The sequence below is a fragment of the Phycodurus eques genome, chromosome 6, assembly GCF_024500275.1.
Source record: "Phycodurus eques isolate BA_2022a chromosome 6, UOR_Pequ_1.1, whole genome shotgun sequence".
NCBI lineage: Eukaryota > Metazoa > Chordata > Actinopteri > Syngnathiformes > Syngnathidae > Phycodurus > Phycodurus eques.
The window spans coordinates 8,017,012-8,044,133 of record NC_084530.1 but is presented as its reverse complement, the minus strand read 5'-3'; the positions used below and the strand labels follow the sequence as shown (position 1 = coordinate 8,044,133).

The 27,122-nt window shown below is 41.8% G+C and overlaps 1 protein-coding gene across 1 annotated transcript in view; it reads right to left on the bottom strand.

Annotated features, from left to right (window-relative positions):
* prkcaa (protein kinase C, alpha, a) overlaps positions 1–27,122 on the bottom strand; it is a 162,817-nt gene that overhangs the window by 39,803 nt on the left and 95,892 nt on the right. The window contains exons 6-13 of the mRNA XM_061680640.1: positions 15,728–15,884; positions 15,510–15,644; positions 15,327–15,420; positions 10,748–10,891; positions 10,447–10,620; positions 5,314–5,405; positions 3,927–3,989; positions 3,450–3,588 (exon numbers count right to left, since the gene is read on the bottom strand). Of these exons, the coding sequence (XP_061536624.1) occupies positions 3,450–3,588; positions 3,927–3,989; positions 5,314–5,405; positions 10,447–10,620; positions 10,748–10,891; positions 15,327–15,420; positions 15,510–15,644; positions 15,728–15,884 (998 nt within the window). The remainder of the gene's footprint in view (positions 1–3,449; positions 3,589–3,926; positions 3,990–5,313; positions 5,406–10,446; positions 10,621–10,747; positions 10,892–15,326; positions 15,421–15,509; positions 15,645–15,727; positions 15,885–27,122) is intronic.

Here is a 27,122-nt window from a genome sequence, read left to right as displayed (position 1 = left end):
ATGGATGGATGGAAACAGTACACAAGTATATACAATAAATGAACAAGTCATATAAGTAGACACATTGCTCCATCTTGTGATCGGATTGGTTATCATTTTCTTTAAACTTGCTGATAGGTGATCGGCCTCAAAAATCCTGATCGTGTAAAGCCTATTGAGTATAACGGACATTCGGCTATAACGGACAACCCCGCTCCCCTATTAGTCCATTAAATCGAGGTTCCACTGTACATGCATTTGATTTGTGGATGGGTGTTCATCTGTTAGTAAGTTGACACATTTTTTAATGGTATTTTTAACGGTAGTTTTTAAATTACATAATACTGATTGTGATTTTTTTTTTTTTTTAATCTCACACTCGACAAATATCCAGTATAAAAAATAATACTGGAGCTAATCAAAACTAAAACCTAAGAAAAATTAACCAGCCCGCTCCAAAAATTAATTCAAACTAACTAAATGTGGGAAAAAAAGTCAAGACAAAATAAAAAACTAACTATAATGGAAAAGCCAAAGGTATTACAACCCAGTTTGGAAACCCTGTTAAAAGGCTAATTCCCTTGAAATAAACCCTGGTGTCTCCTACTGAAACCAATGATAAATTGGTTGAGTTTGAATCGGTCAAGTAGACTGAAAATATGTTGTGACACACTTGAGGTTCTTTGTCTCTCAGAATTATTAATACGTTAGGAAGTATGTAATACTTCCAACATCGTATGCACAAATCTACAAAGTGTGTGGTACTGCATGTGTCCACTCGCTCGCAGCATGGTGGAGGCAGCAGCAGTTCTCATCCCTGCTGTGCCATCAGTGGCTGGAGCATTAGTGTCAGTCTGACTGTGAGCACTCACAGCATGTTGTCCCAGGCTCCATGTAGACAACATTTCATTCTGACGGGGAAGAAAATCTATAATACAACTCCCGAATGGAAAGGTGGTAACAAACTGAGGGTCAAAAAGTTAGATAAACTTATTATACAGTATATTATAGCATTGTGAAGTCATTGCAGCTGCCTCCTTTAGCCACTATACTGAAAACACAAAAATAGATAAGTATGGAGACAGGCTTCCTTAATCAATTGGTCAGCCATTGAACAGCTAAGACCCTTGGTTCCCCCACAAGAGGAATCACCAACTATCGATTGTGTAGAATAGATTGTTGACTTATCTCTTGAAGGAGATTTTCCAAGGTCTCTGACATGCTTTCATCAAAATAACCATAAAAAAAAAAAAAAAAAGAATCGTGAACTATTGGACACTGCACACACCCTAATTCTTCTCTTGCTGAAATTATCCCGGTTTTAGGCAAGCTGTGTTTGTTCCAACTGAGTGACTGTATACCCCACCTTTCATTACCATGAAAACCGGGGGCGGAGCAAGGACTACAATGGCTTCTACTTGTGAGAGGAGATCCCAGAGTGGAAAAAAGAAAGCGCCTATAAAGAGTGGAGGCAGCACTTTATGCACTAAACTGTGGGTAAGTTGCGCATGGACCCATCACCAAACACAAATACTTCATCACAGCATCAGCAATTTCACTGGGCTATCAAGTATGTGCCGCTTATCAGACGCTAACACTGTTAGCTAAAGCTAATCTGTGAATTTAACAAAACTCAATGCAGCTATGCTTACCTTTTGGCTTTGACATAACAGCAGGGCACCTGCTGTTTCTGCATGATAATGTTCCAGAAAGTGAGGGACTCTGGCCATCATTTGAAACTGGCTCTAGATCTTTGCTCATCCATGACATGGACGAAGAAACTCGGTGTGGAGGTGATTATTATATAAATTACCACCACTCACCCTTAAACAGTGGGGCAAATTTACGTAAGTGCAGAACAGCTTGCTCATACACCTTTTCAGAATTACAGTAGGCAGATAACAGTCCTCTTTAAAGTAATTCAGGCAAAAGCATGCACTACTTGGCTACAAGCAGGAGAGGTGTTGTTGATTCGTAGGCTATATGCGCAACCAACTTCCGTATTCGGCAACGAAGCTTCTGGCTTGGGTAAATGGCAAAGCCCTATAGCAGGAGATTGGCACAAAGCACCCGTAGGAACTTTAATCGTCTACCATGTCTTTTGTTTGACACAAGATGTCTTCATGTGCTATCAAACATGATGTTCCTGTTTTCATATAGTATCAAATTAGGCTTGTATAAATAAATGGTATACCTGTATTGAACTTTTGTCCAAAGACACCAGCCACAGAGGAAAAAAAAAAAGTTTAGCAAGTTTGGCTTCAAACCATCATGTCATCAACCCGTTGTTATGCTTGTTATCACGGTAGACACAGGAAGTCTGCAAAACTGTTTTCCGGGTTTGGTCATGTGACGTCCCGCATTTAACGAGTTCAGATTTGCAGCCATACAGAGCTCCTCTATGGCCAATTCTGGGTAGCGCTATTCTGCTTAGTGAGACACTGGCTTGGAAACAGGCTGAAAACGTTCAGAGGGCCATTCTCACATTCCGAAATTTCAACTCTCTCTCATTTTGGATTTGATGCCTGCAACACGTTTTGGGGTTTGTATAATGCACAAGTGCCTTTGCATTAAATACTGTATTTCCACTCATGTAGCTACCTTAACCAGGCCACCTGTTTTGAAAATGTGCTGTAGTTCTCTTCCAAGTCGGGGGTGTCGCTACGGCTGGTGTTGGCTAGGACACCACAGGGTGGAGTTTCCTCTACATTTTATGTCCAATTCCGGTAGCCGTTTTTACTCTCCGGAACAAGGAACAAAGCAACAACAATGTCGACCGTGGAACAGTGCCTGCGAGAACAAACGGGCCTAGATGACCAGATGATGCGTTTAATTATATTGCAAAATCGAACAAGGCGGCAGCCTAGGTGTTTCGTATTTAAAAGATGGAGATATTGAGGAACCAAGGTGAAAGCTAAGTATGTCATCACAGCATGTGACTAAAAACGGACCAATCACGAGAGATGATCTCCGCGGCGACAATTTGTACGCGTCAAATGACGGATAGGGGCCGCGCGGCCCAATGCGTCGGTCACTTAAGGCAATGCGAGTGCGGGTGCGGGAGTATAAAGAGGCCTTTAAGGTAAAAAACAAGCTGTATGTCAGTGGTCTTGTTTGATGATGATGGTTGTGCACAGAGCAAAGCAGCATTCGGGCATCAGCGGTTTGTTGAGGACAAGCAGACACCCCACACTGCGCTTAACAGCAGACACACTGGGTGTCTTCGTGACTACAGTGCTTACATCATTAGAAAGCACATGATGTGTGTGTGCGTGCGTGCGTGTCTTGAGGCGGTGGCCTTAATCTGGTTCCTGGGGGTGACACAGACTAAAACCTCTGACTAGAAGTGACCTCTTGCACCAGGCCAAACACACATACACGTACACACACACACACAGGCACACACACACACACACTCACACACACACACACTCACGCACTCACGCACGTCTTCCAAGATCAAACCTTACCTCAGGGGCGATGTAGTCTGGAGTACCACAGAAGGTGCGAGTGGTCACTCCATCTGACATGTTCTCTTTACACATGCCAAAGTCAGCAATCTTAATGTGTCCCTCACTGTCAAGCATCACGTTGTCCAACTTAAGGTCTCTGAATAAGCAGACAAATAAAATATAAGCAAAGCAAAGCAAAGCAAATTTATTTATATAGCACATTTCATACACAAGGCGACTCAATGTGCTTTACATGATTAAAAGCATATAGCATATAGGAAAAAGTCCCTGAAAGTGTTAACCTTCGTTATTGAATTACCTTTTTTTTTTTTTTTTTTTTTTTTTTTTAATCAGTAAAAAACATGATTTTTTATCAATATCAGTCATGGCTAACTAATTTTATTCAAACGAATGCTCATTCAAAAATGCATTTCCCAGTAGAGTTATTCCATCTGGAAAATAGCCTGAACTATAATTGCTCGCAGAAACGCTTACCTATAGAGGACTCCTTTATTGTGAAGGAAGAGGAGACCAACAGCGATCTCTGCTGCATAGAACCTGCAATTACAACAACATATTTAGGAAGGTACACAAAAATCCATCCATAGTCTATAGGACTTGTCCTCATTACGGTCTTGGGTGAGATGGAGGGCGTACATCCTGAGCTGGTGCAAAGCCAACCACAGGGCGCATATAGGCAAACAACCAGAGCCAACCATTGACACTCACATTCACAAGTATGAACAATTTACTTACTAATGTGTATTAATTACCGCATGTGAATGTTTTTGGAATGTGGAAGGAAGCTGGAGTACCTGGAGAAAACCAACGCAAGCATGGGGAGAACATGCAAACTCTACACGGTTGCAAAGGATTTCTCAGGGCAAAAGTCCGGATCTCAATGTTTAAATTTGCATCGTCGACCCAACCATCCATCCATTTTTTTGTACCGCTTATTCTCACAAGGGTGAGTACCGCTTATTCTCACAAGGGTCCCATCCCAGCTGACTTTGGGTGAACTGTTCCCCAGCCAGTCGCAAGGCACATATACAACCCCAATTCCAATGACGTTGGGACGTTGTGTTAAACATAAATAAAAACAGAATACAATGATTTGCAAATCATGTTCAACCTATATTTAATTGAATACACTACTGAGACAAGCTAGTTAATGTTCAAACTGATAAACTTTATTTTTTTTTAGAAAATAATCATTAACTTTTCATTAACTAAGAATTTTATGGCTGCAACACGTTCCAATTATAGCTGGGATAGGCTCGACCCTAGTGAGGAGAAGCGGCTCGGAAAATGGATGGATGGATGGACAACGTCCCGACTTCATTGGAATTGGGGTTGTAAACAAACAAGCATTACACTCACATCCACACCTATGGACAATTTTGGGTTTTCAGTTAACCTACCATTCAGGTTTTTGGACCGTGGGAGAAAGCCCACACAGGTATGGGAAGAACATGCGTGCTTAACGTTAATATTCCCGCTTTCTATTGAAGCCACAGTCTCGCAACAAATGAGAATAGAAGAAGTACTGGTCATTCTTAAAAATTCTCTTTTGCAAGTCAACTTTGTGAACTTTGAAAGAGGCCAAGCCGCCCGCATCTTCTCCGGCAAATCGCAAAAGATTTGATTCAAAATCAAATCAAACCATTTGTTTAAACTCACTTTTTACTCGTACACAGTTCGTGACATTAGTCCGTGGGAGAAAAAAACGCCGTGTGACGGCGCACATCATCTTTATTTAATGGCAATTGATGACCGTGGGGTCCACATAAGACCTTGACACGGTCCAGATCCGGACTCAGGGCCGCCATTTGAAGAACTCCAGCGATCATAAAAAAATTTATAGAAAGGCTGCTTTTCTTACACTGCCTGCGGTTCCTTGAACTTGCCCACTTGTTGGATGTGATACATGAGGTCTCCTCCATTCACATACTCCATGACAAAGTAAAGACGATCCTGTGCATAAACAAGAAGAAAAAAATGTGCATTTAAAAAGTAAAACGTTACCTCTTTTTTCATTAAATATAGTTTGTAGTTTTTTTAACACTCCTAAGTATGAAGGTGATGACTTCTGAATCCCCTTGCCAGATGTTCTGAAGTATTATCTTGATTGTTTTTCTGCACCAATAGGTGGAAGTATTATTTTGATAAATGATTACCTCTGCTAGAGTATTCTATTTCCACTGTTTATGAGCGAGATTATATAAAAACTACTTGACTGATTTTCATAAAACTTAATGGAAGGGTGGGGTGGGGTTTTGCGCTCAGAAGACCAGGTTATATTTTAGTATTTTCTTGCCTTTCACGTAATAATTCAGTGAAAAAGCAGAGATCGTTATGGCATACAGTAGTTTGGCTTCAGCGACGGGATGCACCCTAAGCGTCATTCAAGCATAGAAATGGAGGTTTGTATACTGTAAGTGCATATACTGTATATCGAAAGCCAATGAAAGGGGGGAGTAAGTGTTTGTTTTTGTATGTGGTAGAAAGAAAGAACATCTATTGCTAACTTCCAAGATGCATCTCTCTTCATTTTCTTCCAGCTCTATGTCAGCTCAGCTTAGCCTAACACCGTCAAACTGCAAAGAGATGCTCATCTGTCTTCTGCCATCAACCAACTACATTTTTCACAAAGTCAATGTCATTAACACAAAACCATAACATATTTTGATGACTGTAAATGAAAATATTGGAATAAAAACAGCCAAAACTGAATAGTATAATGTTAGCGACCTTAGAAGCCTGCAGTCGTGCAGTCCACCAAGGGGAACTGTGCTATTAAAGGTCTCATATTTAGGCTACTTTGACCTCTGTAAAGTGACTCTCTAATATGGATAGAGTATAAAAGTGTCAATTTTATTTCCCAAAACACCTTGGTTTTGTCATACGAGTGTCCAGAAAAGACCCCTTTTACAGCTACTTCTGTTTGCCCCAAACTTGTGAGATCTCATCTGGCTCTTCTCGATGTGGAGGAGCAGCGGCTACTCTGAGATCCTCCCGGATAACCGAGCTTCTCACCCTATCTCTAAGGGAGAGCCCGGACGCCCTGCGGAGAAAACCCATTTCGGCTGCTTGTATCCGGGATCTCCTCCACTTGGGGCAGGATCTCATCCCCGACTTGGAGAGGGCAGGCCACCCTTTTCCGATCGAGGACCATGGTCTCAGATTCGGAGGTGCTGATTCTCATCCCAGCCGCTTCCCACTCGGCTGCGCACTGCTCCAGTGAGAGTTGGCGATCACGGCTTGATGAAGCCAACAGAGCCACATCATCTGCAAAGAGCAGAGATGCAATACTGAGGCCACCAAACCAGACCCCCTCGACGCCTCGGCTGCACCTAGAAATTCTGTCCAAAAAAGTTATGAACAGAATCGGTGACAAAGTGCACCCTTGGCGGAGTCCAACCCTTACCGGAAAAGCATCCGACTTACTGCCGGATATGCGGACCAAACTCTGACTCCAGTCGTACAGGGACCGAACAGCCCGTATCAGGGGGTTCGGTACCCCATACTCCCTAAGCACCCCCCGAGGGACACGGTCGAACGCCTTCTCCTAGTCCACAAAATACATGTATACTGGTTGGGCGAACTCCCATGCACCCTCGAGGACCCTGCCGAGGGTGTAGAGCTGGTCCACTGTTCCACGGCCAGGGCGAAAACCACACTGCTCCTCCTGAATCTGAGATTCGACTTCCCGACGGACCCTCCTCTCCAGCACACCTGAATAGACCTTACCAGGGAGGCTGAGGAGTGTGATCCCCCTGTAGTTGGAACACACCCTCGGCCCCAGTCTGCCAATCCAGAGGCACTGCCCCCGATGTCGCAGAGGCGTGTCAACTAGGACAGCCCCACAACATCCAAAGCCTTTAGGAACTCTGGGCGAATCTCATCCACCACCGGGGCCTTGCCACCGAGGAGTTTTTTAACCACCTTGGTGACCTCAAACCCAGAGATAAGAGAGTCCGCCTCAGAAAACCTAGACTCTGCTTCCTCATGAGAAGGCGTGTCGGTGGAATTCAGGAGGTCTTCGAAGTTTTCTCCCCACCAGCTCACAACGTCCCGAGTCGAGGTCAGCACCGCCCCATCCCCACTATACACAGTATTGACACCCCTCCTGAGACGCCGGATGGTGGACCAGAATTTCCTTGAACCCGTTCGAAAGTCTTTCTCAATGGCCTCACTGAACTCCTCCCATACCAGAGTTTTTGCTTCAGCGACCACCAAAGATGCATTCCGCTTGGGCAGCCAGCGCACATCAGCTGCCTCAGGAGTCCCACAGGCCAAAAAGACCCGATAGGACTTCTTCTTCAGCTTGACGGCATCCCTCACCGTTGGTGTCTACCAACGGGTTCGGGGGTTGCCGCCACGACAGGCACCGACCACCTTAGGGCCACAGCTCCGGTCGGCCGCCTCAGCAATGGACTCAATGTCCCCCACCTCCACCGGAACATGAGCAAAGTTCTGTTGGAGGTGAGAGTTGAAACGCGTTCTGACAGATTCTGCCAGACCTTCCCAGCAGACCCTAACAGTACGTTTGGGCCTGCCATGTCAGACCGGCATCTTCCCTACCATCGGAGCCAACTCACCACCAGGTGGTAATTAGTTGACAGCTCCGCCCCGCTCTTCACCCGAGTGTCCAAGACACGTGGCCGCAAGTCCGATGACACGACCACAAAGTCGATCATCGAACTGCGACTTAGGGTGCCCTGGTGCAAAGTGCATGTGTGGACACCCTTATGCTGGAACATGGTGTTCGTTATGGACAATCCGCGATGAGCACAGAAGTCCAATAACAGAACACCGCTCGGGTTCTGATCGTACCTCCCAATCACGCCCTTCCAGGTCTCATTGTCATTGCCTACATGAGCATTGAAGTCCCCCAGCAGAACGATGGAGTCCCCAGCGGGAGCGCTCTTCAGCACCCCCTCCAAGGACTCCAAAAAGGGTGGGTACTCTGAACTGCTGTTTGGTGCATAGGCAGAAACAACAGTCAGGACCCGTCCTCCCACCCAAAGGCGGAGGGAAGCTACCCTTTCGTCCACCGGGGTGAACCCCAAAGTACAGGCGCCGAGCCGGGCGGGCAATAACTATACCCACACCTGCTCAGTGCCTCTCACAGTGGGCAACTCCAGAGTGGAAGAGAGTCCAACCCCTCTCGAGAGGACTGGTACCAGAGCCCAAGCTGTGTGTGGAGGCGAGTCCGACTATATCTAATCGGAACTTCTCGACCTCACACGCCAGCTCGGGCTCCTTCCCTGCCAAAGAGGTGACATTCAACGTCCCTAGTGTCACCTTCTGTAGCCGGGGATCGGATCGCCAAGGTTCCCGCGTTCGGCCACCGCCCAGCTCGCGCTGCACCCGACCCCCCTACGGCCCCTCCCACAGGTGGTGAGCCCATGGGAAGGGGGACCCACGTTACCCTTTCGGGCTGTCCTCGGCAGGGCCCCATGGGTGCAGGCCCGGCCACCAGGCGATCGCCTTCGAGCCCCACCTCCAGGCCTGGCTCCAGAGGGGGGCCCCGGTGACCCGCGTCCAGGCAAGGGAAACCTAGATCCATTAGTTTATTTCTTCATAGGGTTTTTTGGAGCCGTGCTTTGTCTGGTCCCTCACTTAGGACCTGTTTGCCATGGGTGAGCCTACCAGGGGCGTGAAGCCCCAGACAATTTAGCTCCTTGGATCATTGGGACACACAAACCCCTCCACCACGATAAGGTGACGGCTTCCAGGATTTCAATTCATATTTCACATGTTTACTGAGACACCATAGAGATAATATAAGATCCCAAATACTAGAAAAAGTTGGTTTGGTAAAATATGGGACCTTTAAAAGTTTAATACTTGTTCTGCCAATATTGATTTTATGTTTAAATACAGAGTAGTAACTGAATCACAAAGGTTCTGCATTTAAACTTGTGTAATAATTATTGTTACAATGCTTTTAGGGCTGCAACTAATGATTTTTTAAATAACTGATTAATCTGTCGATTATTTTTTGGAATAATTGATGAATATCCCTTTATTAAATAACAGGACATTCTTTCAAATTGACAGTGCAGAAAAATGCACAAACATAAATTGTTTAAGTTTGTGGTTGTTGTGTTTAAGTTACTGGTTTGGTCCATAATATGTCAAAAAATAGGCCCAAATGCGAATCATCTTCCCCCCCTCCCCCCCACCATGTGTTTGCAAATTTCTTATTTTGATATAATCCGTCTGCTTTCATGGAGGACTACAGAAAATCTGAATATTTAACAGTTGAGAGGCTGCAATCAAAGGATTTAGATTTCAAGATAAACAATGGCTCTAAGATCTAATTGATTATCATAATAGTTGTTGATTAATTTGACAATTGATGACTTAATTACTAGATTAATCAATTACTTGTTGTCTATAGCGTTTTTTTTCGGGAGTAATTTCCCTTGTCTGACTATGTTCCTGCCAATTCCCAATCCATCATTTGTTGTGTCACCTAGCAGAGAACCCAGCCCCAATTTGTTAAGGAAACTTGGTTTTATTATTATTGTGCTTGGGGGCACAATGCGAATTCTGCCCAGCGGCAGGTAACCACACAAGTGAATCTGAGCAATTCTGTTGCAGTTTCATCATGAATCACGTAACAGTTTGTTATTGTTGAACGCTGCTTTAGTACATTGCATGCGTGGTTAGTCGCCAAGTGTATTTGATCAATTATAATGCCACAGAACTGTTCATTGTTATTATTAGGCCTTGAGTGCATAGCTGTGTTTGACCTCTAAGGGTCGAGGGTGTGTGCATCTGGGGCACACAGTAAATACAGCATAGTACGTTGCATGTGTCACTTTGTGCTCTCAGGTTGTGTAGTCTGTTTTTCCTCAGGACTTAAATGTGCAGGTACTGTACGTGCTTTGCCTGTGTAACCTTCCTCCCTATTGTGTTGCAATTGTTCTTTTCATGCATGTCGTCTGTTTAGCTCAGGGGAACGTTCTTTGACCTGACCTTGACGTCAGAGCATTGTACCCACCACAGTCTGGAAGCACGAGTGGAGCTGCGTGAGGAAGGGCGGTTTCTCCTCCTGGGCCAGTACTCTCTTCTCCACCATGGTACATTCCACATCGTCATCCTGAATCACTACGTCCTTTTTCAGGATCTTTATTGCGTACAGCTCTTCCGTGGCCTTCATCTCTGCCAGCATGACCTTCAGCCGCACAAAAAAAGAAAAAAAATGTCATTTTCACCAGCGATAGAGCAGCTTATTTTCTTGCAGAAGATGACTTTTAACATATGTTGTGCCACGGGCAAAGGAAATAAACATTCCAGTTTACCTTGCCGAAGCTTCCTTTCCCAAGTACAGCCAAGAAGGTGAAGTCACTGAGTTTGACCTGGTCCAAGCTGTTGATTGGGAGCTGGCTGGATGGACTGCCATCTGTCTCGGTTGCAGCCTTCTTTGCAGGGCCCAGCTTGGCTTTCTACGCTCACATAACAGGACGAGGTGCGTCAACATGCACTCCAAGGAGCACGCAAATGCACTCACTGGCCACAACATTCGATTGATATCCAAATCCAAATGCTCCTTTTAGAAAGATAATTATCTCCTTTGATTGACACTTAATGTTACAATATATTTAGCATCGTTTACAAAGTTGAAAAATGTTGAGTGAGAGTAAATTTCTGCATCTTCTCAAGGTCCCCCCGACTTCCTGAGTGGGAACACGAGCCACATTCTTAAGCACATTTTCACAGTTTCCAGGTTTGTGGAATGTAGCCTACAACACATATTTAAAAGAAATTATAGGAAGAGTCCGTTGATCGGTGACATTTTTTCACACTTACTAAAACTTGTCATTATGACACGTGAATTACACAACCTTCTCCAGTGATCCATTTATGCACTTAAACACTTGTTGCTCATTTGTACTTGAGGTAATAACGGAAAAATGCACACAAACATTTCAACATTGTTAATTGATTATATTCCTTCATTCCAGAGCACCCTGTCAATGTTGGTCTGGATGACAAACAAAGACGTGAAAAACCTTGACAAGCTTTCACACTGGCGTGGTTGCATGATTTTTCTAACAGAGAGGCACAATCTACGCCTACGTGCATGTCAACACTAACTACAAAACATAACACATTTACCATGAAGCTCATTCATCCCAAATCCATGCTTCACCTCTATCAACAACTGAAAAATGTGTTACTTTGCATATTTCTATACCACGGATTGGCATAAGATTGATCAACAGGAACTTTGCTGACGGTGGGATCGATTGTTGCTCAATCATGGCATGGATTACTTAGCTGCAGCCAGCAGACTTGCTGCTGATTCATTCTCAACTCGTTTATGGTCTAAAGAAGAACAAGATGACATCAACTGTGAGAAGATGAGCAACATTCACGGATGTGGCACAACTCCTCCAGGCAGGTTTATTCTTCTCAAATACGATGTTGACATGAAACAGGACTTCAGAACATTCTGAGAGAGATTCTTCCGTGAAGTGATCAAAATGGAAAAATGCCCATTCCTACTCACTGTGCAAAAAAATCCTCAACTACATGTCATGTCCAAAGTTCACATTCAGCCAGGATAAACACAAATCCAAACTCATGCTGAACTTGGTGTCGTGGCTAGAATCAAAATCAAGAGAAACTTAAATTTTACCAACAAGATAATAGCCATCACAAATGCATTAAAAGCCAAGCAAACACTTCATTTTCACACACTTTCTCCATAAATGTCGCCTGAACCGATGTGAATAATAAACACTGCCCTACAACAAACATTAGTTTGACTGTACAAGTCGGCAAACGTACACTGACAGACCTCAAGTATTCCGATGACATGGCTCCTCTTTCCAGGTCAGGAAACATTCATTTCAAACGAGCTTGAGACGAAGTATGAGCAGCTTGAGTTTGGTTAATTGCATGACGTAGAGTCTACATCTAATGTGCAAAGCGCAGCAGACTGCACCAAACCACAGCACACCTTGAAGCTTTAGCCACAGACAAGAGCCTGTCCCAGCCGAGCGAGCAGCCTTACTTCCTTCCTGTCAGACGCACCTGATCAGAGTCTTCCAAAAGTGTTTGGTCCTGGAACCATAAGGAGAAGCAACCAAAGGGCCTGACTCACTTCGAACAACTCAATGGGACACTTTCATGCTTAGACAGTTGTGGAACAAGCAAAAGTCAGAGAGACAATATTTCATTACAGTTACACACAATAGCCATTAACATTCAGCATTTTTGTGGGTCTAATTTACACAAAGTCATCGTGAGAGCTGTTTCTAATACTCTGGCATCGGCTTTAGCATCCCGTACAATATTTTGGCATGCCAGCATCAGAAGCTTGATTAATGTAATTGAGAAATAATGAGGCTGAGCACCCTCTGGTTGGCTTTCTTAAAAAGGGGGGCCATCACCCCAGGTACAAAATTCTAAACTTCTACAAATATAGTACGCATATTTCCAAACTATATTTTGTGTGGAGCTGCTATGGTCCATGTTTTCCTAAAACCGTGAGTCCCACCACACAGTGTGTCATGAGCTCAGGTGTTCCATAGGAAATTGTTGAACTAATTTGGTCTGAAAAGTATAATTGATATGCTATAAATAATGTATCTTTGTTAATCTACCTATACCTGCGACGTACAGTAACAGCCGTAACAGATAAGTGCTCTTCCACTACCACCATGCATCATATAATTATTTCAATGTAGATGTTTTGGGGGAATCTTTGTATCTTTGTTTTGTGGTGTACCTTTGGATTTTTCTCATGTAATACTGTATGTGGCTTGGCTCTATAATTTGGGAGAACTGGCCAATAGTCTCTACATTATTCTGCTATCTACTGACATCTAGTGGTCACAAGAAGATCACAAAGATATGGTAAAACAGAACAAGGAAAGGACTGCTTTTATATTTCTCTCTTTTTCATGTTCATTTCTACAAATATCTGTGGCATGAATGCTCTGCAAAAAAGCTTTGAGTTCTGTCTGAGGACGCATGCTCCCTCTGAGCAACAGCACAGGCAATCAGGACGAGCACAGAAAACCATTTCACTTTGCAGAATTGATGAAAGAATACATCGACTCAGACACAGGAAAAGTGTGTGAGCGCATGCATCTACGGGGGTGAGCATTTCTCAATCAGATCCTACCATTCTGTTCGAAAAACTATTTTTCTTAGAATGATTGGCAAAGCTCCGCGATTGCAATCATTTCATCACAAATAATACTGAAAGAAAATCCACAAATCAGTTTAAAATACCAGTTATGAACAGAATCATGACAATAGGTCCCTGAAGATCCAAAATGTAACTATAATAAGCACCTAAGAGGTGAACATTTGGAAATCATTTCTATTAGCAGCGATACTATTCGCCAACATGGATGCACCAGTAAAATTATCAGGTTGAAGTTCTGAGATATGAATGAAAAATAGATCAGAATGATTAATATCTAAATTACTAGCATGAAAACACCCCTTTCTACCCCGAAGACAATACACAAATTAGAAGCAAATAAAATCCAATTTGATGGAACAACATCTATAATAATAATATACAATAGATACACTATATTCTTGCCTAAGGGGATTCTGATGGGTGCAACTAGCGCAAAGTAGACAAAAGAGGTCTTTGAAAGTGACAAAAGTCACTTTTGCCTCAACATCTGTGCAGCAAATAGACTGTTTGGGCGTACGTATTTTTAATGTATAGGAAGGCTGCATCAACCCTGACCAAGTACAGTAATTGGCATATTCTTATTTTAATGCCAACAGATAGTTCGAGGGGAACAAAAACATCGAGGTATTAGAGCATTTTACCTTGGTTATGAAATGCGCAATATACTGGAAATATACAAATAAATTTGCCTTGTCCTTGCATATTTGTCCTTATGGAATCCTTTAATCATGCATATTTTGCATATTTGGTTTGTTGGTTGTCGCCATTTATAGGGCAAGGAGGATGTTTGTAGTACTGTACATATATATTTCATTATAAATTCTTTTGTATTGTATTATACGTTGACTTTTACTTAAAGTTAAGTCAAAATGCTCATCTCACTATGAGTTACACCTTACACCGATGGTTCTCGGCAAAGAAAAAGGTATTATAAATGAAAATGTTACAATTACATACTGAACAATGTTGAAAGAAAGCGTTTGCACAGCTAAAAAGTATTGCCATGTATTACAATACTTTTGAATTTGAAAGTAGTTCCAGTAGACTTATTTTTGCCAACACTTTTTTATTTATTTATTTATTTATTTTTAAAAACATCTTTAAAACAGAATTATTTCATGTGGCTAAACAATCTATCTGGTCTTAGGTAACAGACAAAGAAATAACTGTGCACAAGCAAAATAAGCTAATGCTTCAATATGTTTGAATGTTGTTGTTGGTTTCACGTATTATCGTAAAATCATTCGAAAAACAGTAGAACCTCGATTTAACGGACTAATGGGGGGATCGTCGTTAAATCCGATTGTCCTTTAAATGTAAGCACTTTTTTTCTTGCCTAATAACACCAATACAGTACAAAATGATTGTTTCATCCTTTTTTGTGGCCTAAAAACACCCCGTACAGTACAAAAGTATTGTAAATAAATATGAAAAAGCTTTAAAACGTTTGAACATTTTTAAAGTTTACCAAAACCTACCTCATGGGTGCCTGGGAGGGGGGGGGGGGGGGGGATTTTGAGTTCCAATTGAACACTATTTTTAGTCTGTTAAATCCGACGTCTGTTAAAGTGGGGTCTGTCGAGGTTCCACTGTACTGACTTTTTGAGATTCATTTTGTCCCTGAAAAGGTCCGATATTCTCTAACATGCATATTTGTAAGTCCTAGTTGCCAGAAAACATGATCAGTTGTTGAGATAAAATAGTCATCAAAAACTCACCTCAAACTTCAATCTCAGTTCTTCATTCCCATCATCCTCCTCTGAGATGGGAACATTGTAATACTCCCCCTCCTCCTGGCACAGCAACTTATACCTGACAACCCATGATATAATGTCAGTGAAGGAGTGGGCAATCAGTGAGTTTAAAGATGGGCATGTGAACGTAAAGAAATTGGTCATTACCAGCCACACGCCGGAGCCTTCATGAGCTCCGACACACCAAAAGAAAGGGCGCCCATGAAATCATTCCTGGTTGTCCGATCCCAGTCCCACACTTCCACAGACAGCCTGCGGTCCTTGTCTGTGGGTTTCAGTTTGCTAGAACATGCAGATAATTACAGACTGGGCCAATGAATTACACAATATCCAAAACAATCAAATACAAAGAGGCAATTACTTACAAGGTAAAGGTCTCGCCCCATTTGGGGTTGAGGTTGGAGCGGATGGTTTTGGTCTTCTGCTTGGTCTCATTTTTGGGATCAGGTATGAGCTTGAGTTTGACATATGGATCAGACAGGCCATTGGGGTCCATGGGTATCAGATTCCTGCCTTCACCAACTAAAAAGAAACAAGAAAAAGTGGGAACGTAATTGTAGACCGCTGAGGGAACGCTCAAGATCTCCTCAGTAGTCACCCATCCATTTCTGTTTTTGGTTTTTACACACAAGACACAAAATTGAATTTAAAAAAAGGTGTTATATTTGTAACAGTCCTTGAGATTTCAACACGGGACAAAAATGTATTCTCGATCTAAAAGTTGGATTAAACTATGATTTTGTTTTCATGCTATTCAAAAGAAAAGTAACAATTTCATTTAAGATGACCTTATTAATGAACCGCATTATTTTGCTGAATGACAACCTTGACCTGCTATACTTTTTCTTTCTTAAAAGCATCTCTGATATTTCAAAGGGGAACACTGTACTTTATCTGCGCTGAAGTCTCAATGAAAATCCAGTTTCGTTTCATCTGTATACCGTAAATCCTTTTGGTCGGGAAAAACAAAACAAAACAAAACCAAAAAAAAAACAGATAGTCTTTTGAACAGCAGGAGAACATCAGTGGAACACACTGCAGGTGTTCTAGATCAAACACAATTCACACGCAGCGTGTGTGTGTGTTCGTGTGTGTGTTTGTCAGTCGGTCTGTCTGTCTGTGGTGACACTGAGCTTTAGATGGAGCAAAAGCAGGAAGTGGGGGAAGGCTCTTTTATCCTCCCCTAGTGAAATGGACAGTAAACAAAAAGGACACACTGAAAACATGAGCCCACCATTAACCAGGATTAAACTACATGAGACACGCAAATGTATGCACACGAAGATGCATTTACAAAACATTTTATTGACGCACGCAATGTTCGAATGAAACTAAAACCAGTGGTGAAATCACTGCATACAAGTAAATAACTTTACAATGGGTTGGGAACTAAAGAAGAGACTAACAGACCTTTTACTAAGTCATGAATGTGCTAAATAATGGTAATGTGGCTAGAGGCTACATGGCTACAACTAAACGGAAGCAAAGATTGAAGAGATGAAGAACAAAGTGGGATCAAGAACAGCGGTTAAATAATTCTATAACTGGATATTTAGGATCATTTATACCAACTTTAGTGTCCTTAAATTTTTTTATTTTTTTATTTTTTTACTCATAAACACACAAGCATTGTAAAACGCAAAAAAGATCCACTTATGAATCAGTTTTTGAGTAGGACTTTACTTCCAAACCTTATCAATGACGGAATGACATGAACTGCTGATAAGATATCATTTCGTTATCAAAATGTGTCAAAAGTCATGATTCCTGTAAACTATACCTCCAGTCTGAACCGGTAGAGGGCAAAAACGCCATTCTAATGGAGTTGAGGGGCCCTAGTGGCCGTATGAAACCTTATGAAAGGCAGTCCTAATTTTTATACCAAATTGGAAATGCAAATGTCTAGAATTGTTTTGATCATCACACCTTAACATGCTGTGTATGTGGGTATATTAAGTTCTTCCACTGTAAAAGTGAATGTATGAGCATATGCATACACACTGTAGACATACACGTATACAGTACATATACAAACACGCACACGTATGCTACTCTTGCCAAAAAGAGAGCAGAGGAAGTGTATGTGTATAAGATGTTATGGTTCAATGTCCAGTGGTTACCTTCTATGTACTCATGACAGTGATAACCAACCAACCAACTCTCCGTCTTGACATTCACATATTTGCCTGATATGGAAACACACACACACACACACACACACACGCCGGGCCTTGTCTTAAATTGACACCAGTCGACGTCTCAAAAAATGAGGTCAGCCATGTTTGCTCTCTGTCTCCTTTGGCAAACAAGGCAAGTAAAGTTTATAGTCCCCCCACCCCCCCCCCCCCCCCCCCCCCCCCCACCCCACACCCACACACACACCCTTACCTAAATGTAACTCTGAACTCTGTTGGAAAAATAGTTGACAATGTTTAGTTAAAATAGAAGCGAAGAGACCATTAAGTATCATAAGTGTGCAAATGGTACGTTTTTAGGCATGCTCGGTTGGTTGACCCAACGTAACCAAAAAGGTGTATTTTCAGATGCATATTACGAGCTAGAACTGGGAAGTCACATTTTACGTGGCACCGGGTGCTTTCTCCTTGGCTTTTACGCAGGATCTTAGCACCACTTTTCCCCCCCAAATAAAGATTTAGCCTTAGCCTGTGAAGAGAAGAAGACTATACAGTGGAAGTTACTTCGAGCAGACTAAAATCGCTGCATGGAGTAAAAGCATTGTTTTTCAGTGGTGAACTTATTTTTATACTTGTGTGACACTTCAAAATTGTTTTGCGACGAGTGAGGCGGATCTACGACAAATATATTCACATTGCGCCTTTGTCAATTAAGTGGTGGGCAGCATGGTGTAGTGATTAGCACGTCTGCCTCACAGTTTAGCGCTTCTGGGTTTGAATCTTGGCTCAGGCCTTCCTGTGTAGAGTTTGCATGTTCGCCATGTTAATAAAGGTTTCATGATGACAACATCATACATCCTCCTGGAACTAGTTATTTCCATATCCATTATTTCCTATGGGAAAATGTGGACCTATGTCCCTGAATGAATTGTGTTAAAACTCAGAGGTTCTACAGAATTACAAGATATATCTCATTTTTCACCGATAGTTTTGCTGTTGAAAGTGTCACAGCTGAAAATTAGTTGGCAGGGCTACAAAATGAAGCCTTTTCAGCTGCTGCATCTTGTCACTGATTCACAGTAAAAGCAAGATTTTGAAGTTGATTTCCTCTTGGCAAGAACCTCTTGGCATGTGTGTGCGGTGCCAGTGATTCAGCTATTCTACGAAGAAGGAAATGGCAGAGAGAAGGCTTCAAAGTGGAAAAAGCTCAGGGCCCAAGTCATTGCATGCATGCTGCCGTCCACTGCCAGGCTGCGTGCAAAGCCCAGAAAGACTGTTGAACCAAGCCCAACTCTACCTTCCAGCAAGCTTTCTTTCTTTGCAGAGACACTAATGGGAGGAAAATGTGATTTTTGCTGTTGTTGTCATGATGATTAGCGGGCCGAACGAGAAGCCACATGTGGAGGCCTCATGCATTTTGGCAATATACTGTATATGCAGTGGAAAATGGCAATGATGAAGAATTAAGGCTTTACAAGAGAGACAACAAAACAAAACATTACTGATGGAGAGTGAATCATACACATGCATGGATTCCTCATTAGGTAAACGTAAATGATACAATCGCAGCATGATGCAGTGTAGTTCCACACCACAGCAAACTGCAACCACTATCAAAAACATATTGTCAAAGTAATTTCACTCTGTAAATCAAAAGTGAGGTAAATTATTTTGTAACTGGAGAACTTTTGAAACAGTTCTTGTATTGGCTCTTACAGTGAAACCCCAATTTATGAACACCTCAATCTTCGAAGTATTCTATTTATGAACCACAGACTGAATAAAAATGCTGCTCAATGGTCGAAACTTATCGCAGTGTGCAAACGTTTCATTCATCCATTTTGTGCCGGTGCGTCCATTGTGGGGAGCCGGATCACTCTCAGCTGCTACAGCTGGTCACTTCTTCGCTTAGTGCGTCTTTTCCCCTTTATTTTTGCATTTTGCTAGCCCAATATGGGTCCAAGTAAAACAACAGACCAGTGTGGCAAGAGGGAGGGACTCACCATGGATATAATTACCCACGTTTATCCAAAAAGACTACAGTGGAACCCTGCTGTTCGCGGGGGATAGGGACCCGGCTGGACCACGAATAGCGAAAATCCGCAGATAATTGAGGCCCATTATCATTGCATTTGGAATAAAAACAACAACAAAATTCTTTTCTTTCAGTGTTGGCTCTGCCCACAAAAAGTAAGAACAAAATGAAAAAAGTAAAAGGTGTTGTTGATAAATCTTTGCATAGTAGAGAATTAAGTTGCACTTACGGATGTAACGCCGAACTGTATTTACTGACATTGGTTTTCTCAAGTGTTCCTGAGCCCATGTGGTGATATCCTTTACACATCGATGTCGGTGAGGGATCGAAGGTCACGGGCATTCAATGTTGGTTTTCTGCCTTGCCGCTTACATGCAGATATTTCTCCAGATTCTCTGAACCTTTTGACGATATTATGGACCGTAGATGATGAAATCCCTAAATTCCTTGCAATTGTACATTGAGGAACATTGTCCTTAAACTTTTCGACTATTTTCTCACGCACTTGTTGACAAAGAAGTGAACCTCGCCCCATCTTTGCTTGTGAATGACTGAGCAATTCATGGAAGCCCCTTTTATACCCAATCATGCCCACCCACCTGTTCCCAATTAGCCTGTTCACCTGTGGGATGCTCCAAACAGGTGTTCGATGAGCATTCCTCAACTTTCTCAGTCTTTTTTGCCACCTGTCCCAGCTTTTCTGGAACGTGTTGCAGCCATAAAATTCTACGATAACGATTATTTGCTAAAAACAAGTACGTTTATCAGTTTGAACATTAAATATCTTGTCTTTGTATTGTATTGAATTAAATATAGGTTAAACATGATTTGAAAATCATTGTATTCTGTTTTTATTTGTTTAACACAACGTCCCAACTTCATTGGAATTGGGTTTGTATTAATATCAGCATTTCTAAAAACAAATTGACTTACGGTTTTCTGTTATTGCCAGCAGTCTCCCATTTGCCCAGCAAACCAAATCGCAATGTGTTTATCTGAAACTGAACGCCGACTGTTGTTTTGTCATGTATGTTCACTATTAAGCAATGAAAGCAGACACCTGACACTGTACTCTGCTTACTGCCAGCATCCCAAAATAGCCTGAAAAGAAACAATAAAAAGAAAGAGGAAGGTGGAAAGAGTTAAAATTTACAAGCAGATAAAGTGTTGCACCAAAAACCAAGATGATAAGCCTTTGTTTGGATGTTTGACTTCAGTACTAACAGGTTATAACATGGAATTGATTTAGTGTTCTGCGATTGGCTGGCGACCAGTTCAGGGTGTACAGCGTCTCTCGCCTGAAGATAGCTGGCATAGGCTCCAGCACACCCGCGACCGTAGTGTGGATAAGTGGTACAGAAAATGGATGGATGGATAGACGATTTAGTGTTCAGTGAAATATTCTACACATAAAAAAAAATATTGTAATTAATCCAAAAAATACAGTATATTCACTTTATGCAAGACAGCCCAAAGGCACACGACAACCAGAGACATTCCAGCTCAGACTACACTACATAAATTAACAATATTCACCACTGAACACATTGAAGAAGTATTTCAAATATATCAGCCTGTGAGGCGCTGCATGATATGTTCTACTTTAGGCTTGTGGCGCACGCTCACTCATGCATAGTAAACAGAAGTTCAGGATAGATTCAAGCTTTGACAGTAAAGGAAAAACAAACCTCAAGGAAAAAAAAGGTAAAATAGAAAATGGAATAGCGCTGATCCACCCACATCCACAGTAAATCCGCCCTGAACACTATCTCCTGTGACTTGTGAACACCTACAAATCACCATCATATGAGGCATAGTGCAACACAAACTGCACACACGTCAGATGGGTTAACAATTAACAGACACACATGGAGCAGCGGGTCAATAGTAGAGATGAAAGATGAGAACTGAGAGGAAACGGTAACAGAGCAAGGAATCAGGCATCTTCCAAAAGTCAATAAAAATTAGATATGCAACCGATACCTGCCAATATGAGTTCAGTGTGAATAGAGCCGAACTATCCTATCAATGTGGCAAAGACAAACACCGATAAAAAACATATTAAAAAAACACACCAGCCATAATTTCAAGTACAGCAAAAGCACAGACCATTAAATATGGTACAAAAGAGGTGTATTGACCATTAGATAAGACATTTATCCACAGATGCCGGCAAGTGGTGTAATGCGGAGGTCACCTGCAATGAAATGAAACGAGGCAGTCAAGGCCAACTGAAAGATGTAAAAATGTTTATTATCCAATTCATCCATCAGGCAAGGCATGCCACTGTCAAATATTTTTAGAATTGATTATTCTATCAATCATTCCATCGACTAATCGAATAATGGAATACAAATTGATTTTGCGTTAAAGTTCATTGCAAAATATATTTTCCTGATTACTAAACAAAAACAATTAAACAACAATAAAGCAATATCCCACCAGCAGTATGTTGTAGTCACCAACCTTTTCGAAACTGAGAGCTACTTCTTGGGTACTGATCAATACCAAGTGCTACTAGTTTGACATAATTACACGTAATTCGATATACTTTGATATACTGATTCAGGTTCAAGAACATGTCAATTACAGGTTATTCAGACAAATAACGATTATTTTTACCATGGATTAAACTTATTTCCATAAATGAATAATATGATTCAGGTGTCATGAATGGAACAGAGGATAGGACCCAGAAATGCATGACTCCAAAACAAATGGACAGTTTCAAAAAGAGAGGTTTAATATACGGGCTGAGGTCGGTACACAGGCAGGCAATCCAAAAAAAGGCAACGGTATCCAAAAAAACGTAAGGCAAAAAGGCGAGATCGATCATCGGAACAGGCTCTTGTCTTACTGTGAGTCTGTGACGTGGTAACAAGGAATGCTGGAACGCGACCACAAGGTATAACGAACTGGCGACTAGAAAGTATGAGACACGAAGTTAAATGCAAGGGGTATTTGGTGGGGAAGATGCTCTCAGGAGCAGGTGTGTACGAGACGGGGGCAAAACATCAACCGGAACACACACACCAATGACATCAGGTTTGGTCCCTAACATCAGCATCAGAAAACAGGGGGAAATGTTGATCAATGTTTTCCAAAGTAAAAGCAGATGTTTGCAAATCTCTTATTTTGATTTAACACAAACGCTAATCAGTCTGCTTACATGGAGGACGACAGAAATCAGAGAAAATTGACTGTTGAGAGGCTGAAATCACAGGATTTGAACAAGTTTAAGTTAAATAATGGCTCTAAATAATTCATCAATTATCAGAATGCTTGATTAATTTGATGATCGATTAGTTGTCGATTAATTGTGACACTCGACACCCATCCATTTGCTATGGCAGTGATTCTCAGCGTGGTAAGAGTACCACTGGGTTTCCTCTTGGAGTAGGCAAAAGAATCAATCATTTACAACATTTAAAACATGCAATATCTCTCCATTTTCGACACCGCTTATCCTCACTCGGGATATCCTGGTGCCTATGCCAGCTAACTGCGGGCGAGAGGCGGTGTACACCCTGAACCGGTCGCCAGCCAATCGCAGCATCGTGAATGAACCATCAATTCACACTCACATTTACACCTAAGGGCAATTTAGAGTCTTCAATTAACCTACCATGCATGTTTTGGGGATGTGGGAGGAAACCGGAGTACCCAGGGAAAACTCACGCAGGCACGGGGAGAACATGCAAACGGAACTGATTTGAACCTGGGTCCTCAGACCTGTGAGACAGGTCCAGTAGATTTTTACTTTTCATGTTCAGTACATTTTTTACTTTTCAAAAACACTTGATATTTTAAGTACAGTTCAGTTGTATTTAACTTTAAGAGAGTTTTTATTTGTATGTGTATGTATAATGTTTTAACTTTCATGTGCAAAACATTTTAATTGAATCATTAAAAGTTTTTTCTTTTTCTATTTTTATGTTCAAACTGTGCATAATGTGTATATTTGATTAAATATAAAATAAATATATTTTAGAAATAAAACCTCTACCTTGTTTTTGATGAATACTTGGCCCTACTACATTACTATATTTTAATGTTGGTCATCATGGTGGTATTTGGAGAGCTATTTATTTTTGGAGGAATTTGACAACTAATGTTCTATAGCAAATGTCCTCATTTGGGTTGCTGGAACCTATCCTATCTGACTTTGGGCGAGAGGTGATTTACCTGTACACCATGGACTGGTCGCCAGTCAATCGCAAGACACATTTGTACAGACAAACAACTGTTCACACACATGTACGTCTTTGAAAAATGTTGCATCTTTAATTAAACTAAGAAACATGTCTTTTGGGATGTGGCAGAAAGTCGGGGTACCTGTAGAAAACCTGCGTAAACATAGAGAGAACTTGCCGATTCATACCCAGAACATCTTGCAGTCCTAACCACTAATCCAACATGTGCCATGCCATTTATTATTTATTGTTGCTTATTTTAACGTGTGTGTGCGTGTGTGTGTAGTTGTGTACTTAGAGTTGTTTTAGGTGGATATATGCATAAAATCGAAATGAGTTTACTTAGACCTGCAATGTAAATCCAGCCACAAGAACAATTAAATGCTTAAAATGATGCCATTATTATTATTTCAGGATATTATAGAAAATGAGTAAGGATCCTCGTGAATATTAAATTGTTTTTACACATTGGTCTTTTATTTGGTCACCCACAGATTTTAGCAACTGGAAGTCAGCTGGGACAGGCTGCAGCTCACCAGTGATCCTAATGAGGACAAGCGCTGTAGATAATGGGTAGATAAAAGTAAACCTACTACAATGAGCAGCAGGAAAAATTCATTCCATGTTGGTGTAATTTTGGATAAACGTGGGTAGCTAAGATTTTTTTTCACTGCTGTTATTCAACATTTTCCTTAATTTTTCAAAGTCTTAATCAGAGAAACATGCCAGTGGAAGTCCACAAAGGTGTGCAATTTAGCGCTGGTCTTCTCCACATTACCTACAGGTGGCAGAGTTGTGTAACAGGCACAAACAGTGAACTACAAGGGAGTCAATAACATGCACAAAGATGCTTTTGAGCAGGCGATACAGTGAATACTTGCACACAGCAAAGTAACAAAAGAGTTGCTGAGACCAAGACGAGGGTGGCGTGCTCAGCACTGACCGATACAACGGAGCAGTGTTCCTGCGTGATGGCTAGGCGGAGGACGGCACTGAAGCACCATGGCTATCCTTCACCACACAAACAAAACCTCTTGTGTCTCCTTCAGCGCCTTACTGCCAGCCCTGTTTCCCCACAACAAACCATTTTCACTATGTCTCTGTACTGAAACTGCAACAGTGACAAATACGATTATTTTGCAAGTTTTTGCCAGAAGGCTGATTATCTGCTAGTCTTAATGAAAGAATGCCAGCCATAGTGTTTCCTGCACAACTTTTTGGCTCTGGCCACGGGAACTTGATGGATAGACACACCAGTAGAGCTCACTTAAGTCAAGCAAAGTGTGTGTAAAAAGGGCCCTTATTGCACACACACACAAAAAAAACAATAACTCAGGAGACAAAATATACTCGTGCCAATTTAAAGCCAAATGCATTATTTAACAAGTTTGACTCCGTTTTGCAGACCATTGCTAGCCCGCTTTGCCCTTGATACTTTAAATTGTGGCCTTTTTTGTAACAAAAAAAAACAGGTGGGGCACCAACCAACCAGCTGTCTTATTGTCTGACACCCCTTTTAATTACATTCTGTAACATTAGCAATGTCCAGAATGGCACTTGCAACACACATAATAGTGTACAGTATGATTCATTACTAACTAGTAAATAAAACAGAATTGTAGCTACATTGGGGCAATGTAGAATTGCTCAGATTCAGTTTTCCTTGTCACATCTTACGTTTGCCTGACCACTTGCTGCTAAGGCAGAATTTGCGGGTCGGTTAAAAAAACAACGGTGTGCATATGACACTTATATGCATTGGTCTGTTAAAAAAAAGTGTATTCATTTTTGTACAATTCCAACTATAGCTCTCTATTGACACTAAATTCATAAAGAAAGTAAGCCAGCATTGGGGCATTATGGTGGCAGAGCGGTTGGCACGTTGAATAAGTGGTCCGCAAGTCTGCCTGACAGTCAGGAAATCCCAGAAACACATCCGTGTGCGCTTTTGTGGGTTTTCTCCATGTACTTCGGCTTCCTCCCACATCCAAAAAACATTAATGTTACAGTAGGTTAAGTGAAGAATCTAAATTGTGTAGCGGACATGCTCCCCGCAAACTGAGGTGGCACAGTCACTCCCCACGGCTTGATAAACTGCATTCTTCGGAGCCGCCCTGCTGTGAGACTCCCCTAAGCCGCCTAGTGGACCCTAAGTAATTAGGAGGTCCCTTCGAAATCTTGGTTGACAGTCATCAAAGAGTCCTTTTCTTCGTTTGAACTGGCAGCAGCCCAAGAGGGAACGATCGGCGATGGGATGCAAATACAGCAACAAACTATTCGCTTAATATCCAAACGTGCACACAAGACGCCACCCACTGGCGTTTGAGAGTACTGCAACCAGTGTACTCTCATTTGATGTTTAAACAAGGATAAATGTCTGTTTGATATTTCACGATCTCTGCAGAAATATTCCAAAGTATGCCTTGATGTCTGTGTCAGTGTGTAAACTTTACAAGCGCAATTGCGAGATTTTGAGAATTGTTAGTCTTGATTTGACTCCAAGCACCATGAAATGTGATTTGAACCATAAGCAGTTGATTTGCCAAAACTAAAGTATAAACAGACATTCTATGTGCTTGACGTATGAGGAAAGAGTACAAAGTGGAGGTTATTTTATATTAATGTATGATTTTAAACCCATTTTATGAGTCAAAATTGTAGACCAGACTCGGGCGGATGGGTGTGGTCTTGTCTGGTCCTCTTCGGCACACCTCCGGGGTATTTAACTCTTGACTGCCGCCTTCTGGAGGCTCTCGTGTTTTTTCTTGTTTGTTTTTCCACTCTTCGTGTTCTGGCTGGCATCTAGCCAACCACGGGCTGGCCTCGGCCACCCCTGCCCTTTCTTTGTTCGGGCACATGGCTCGGTAACCGCGGGCCTTGGGGATGGAGATCCGGCTCCGACATCAGCTATTTTTCTCCATCTTTTTCTTCTTCAACGAAACCTGTCTCCGTGTTCCTGAGACGCGACAAGAGAGAGACCACTCCCAGAGACAAGTTGATTAATGTCGTGAGTAGACACTGCAAGTGTTTGCCAGAATGTACAATATTAGTGCCTAATAATTTTCAGGGAAATTACTAGCTCCAGACAAAAACTTTGTCCTCGCTCTCTCTCTCCCATCCGGAATGGACGTGTTAAACGCTCGCGTTTTCAACTTTAGTCCAACACACGATGTTCTATTTCCCTTTGTGTATGACTATTTTTCTTCTCTTTATCATTATTAGTGTTCTTTTCTTTCTTTAGTTAGAACCCTTTGTGCGTTTCCCTCTAGATTCCTTGTAGATGTCATTAAATATTCTATAAAATTCCACTCTTGGTTGTATTTTGTCTGTGTTCTGAGTTTAAGTAAGCCTCTGTCATCTAGAACTCAAAATTATATGATAATATTCAACTTCCACA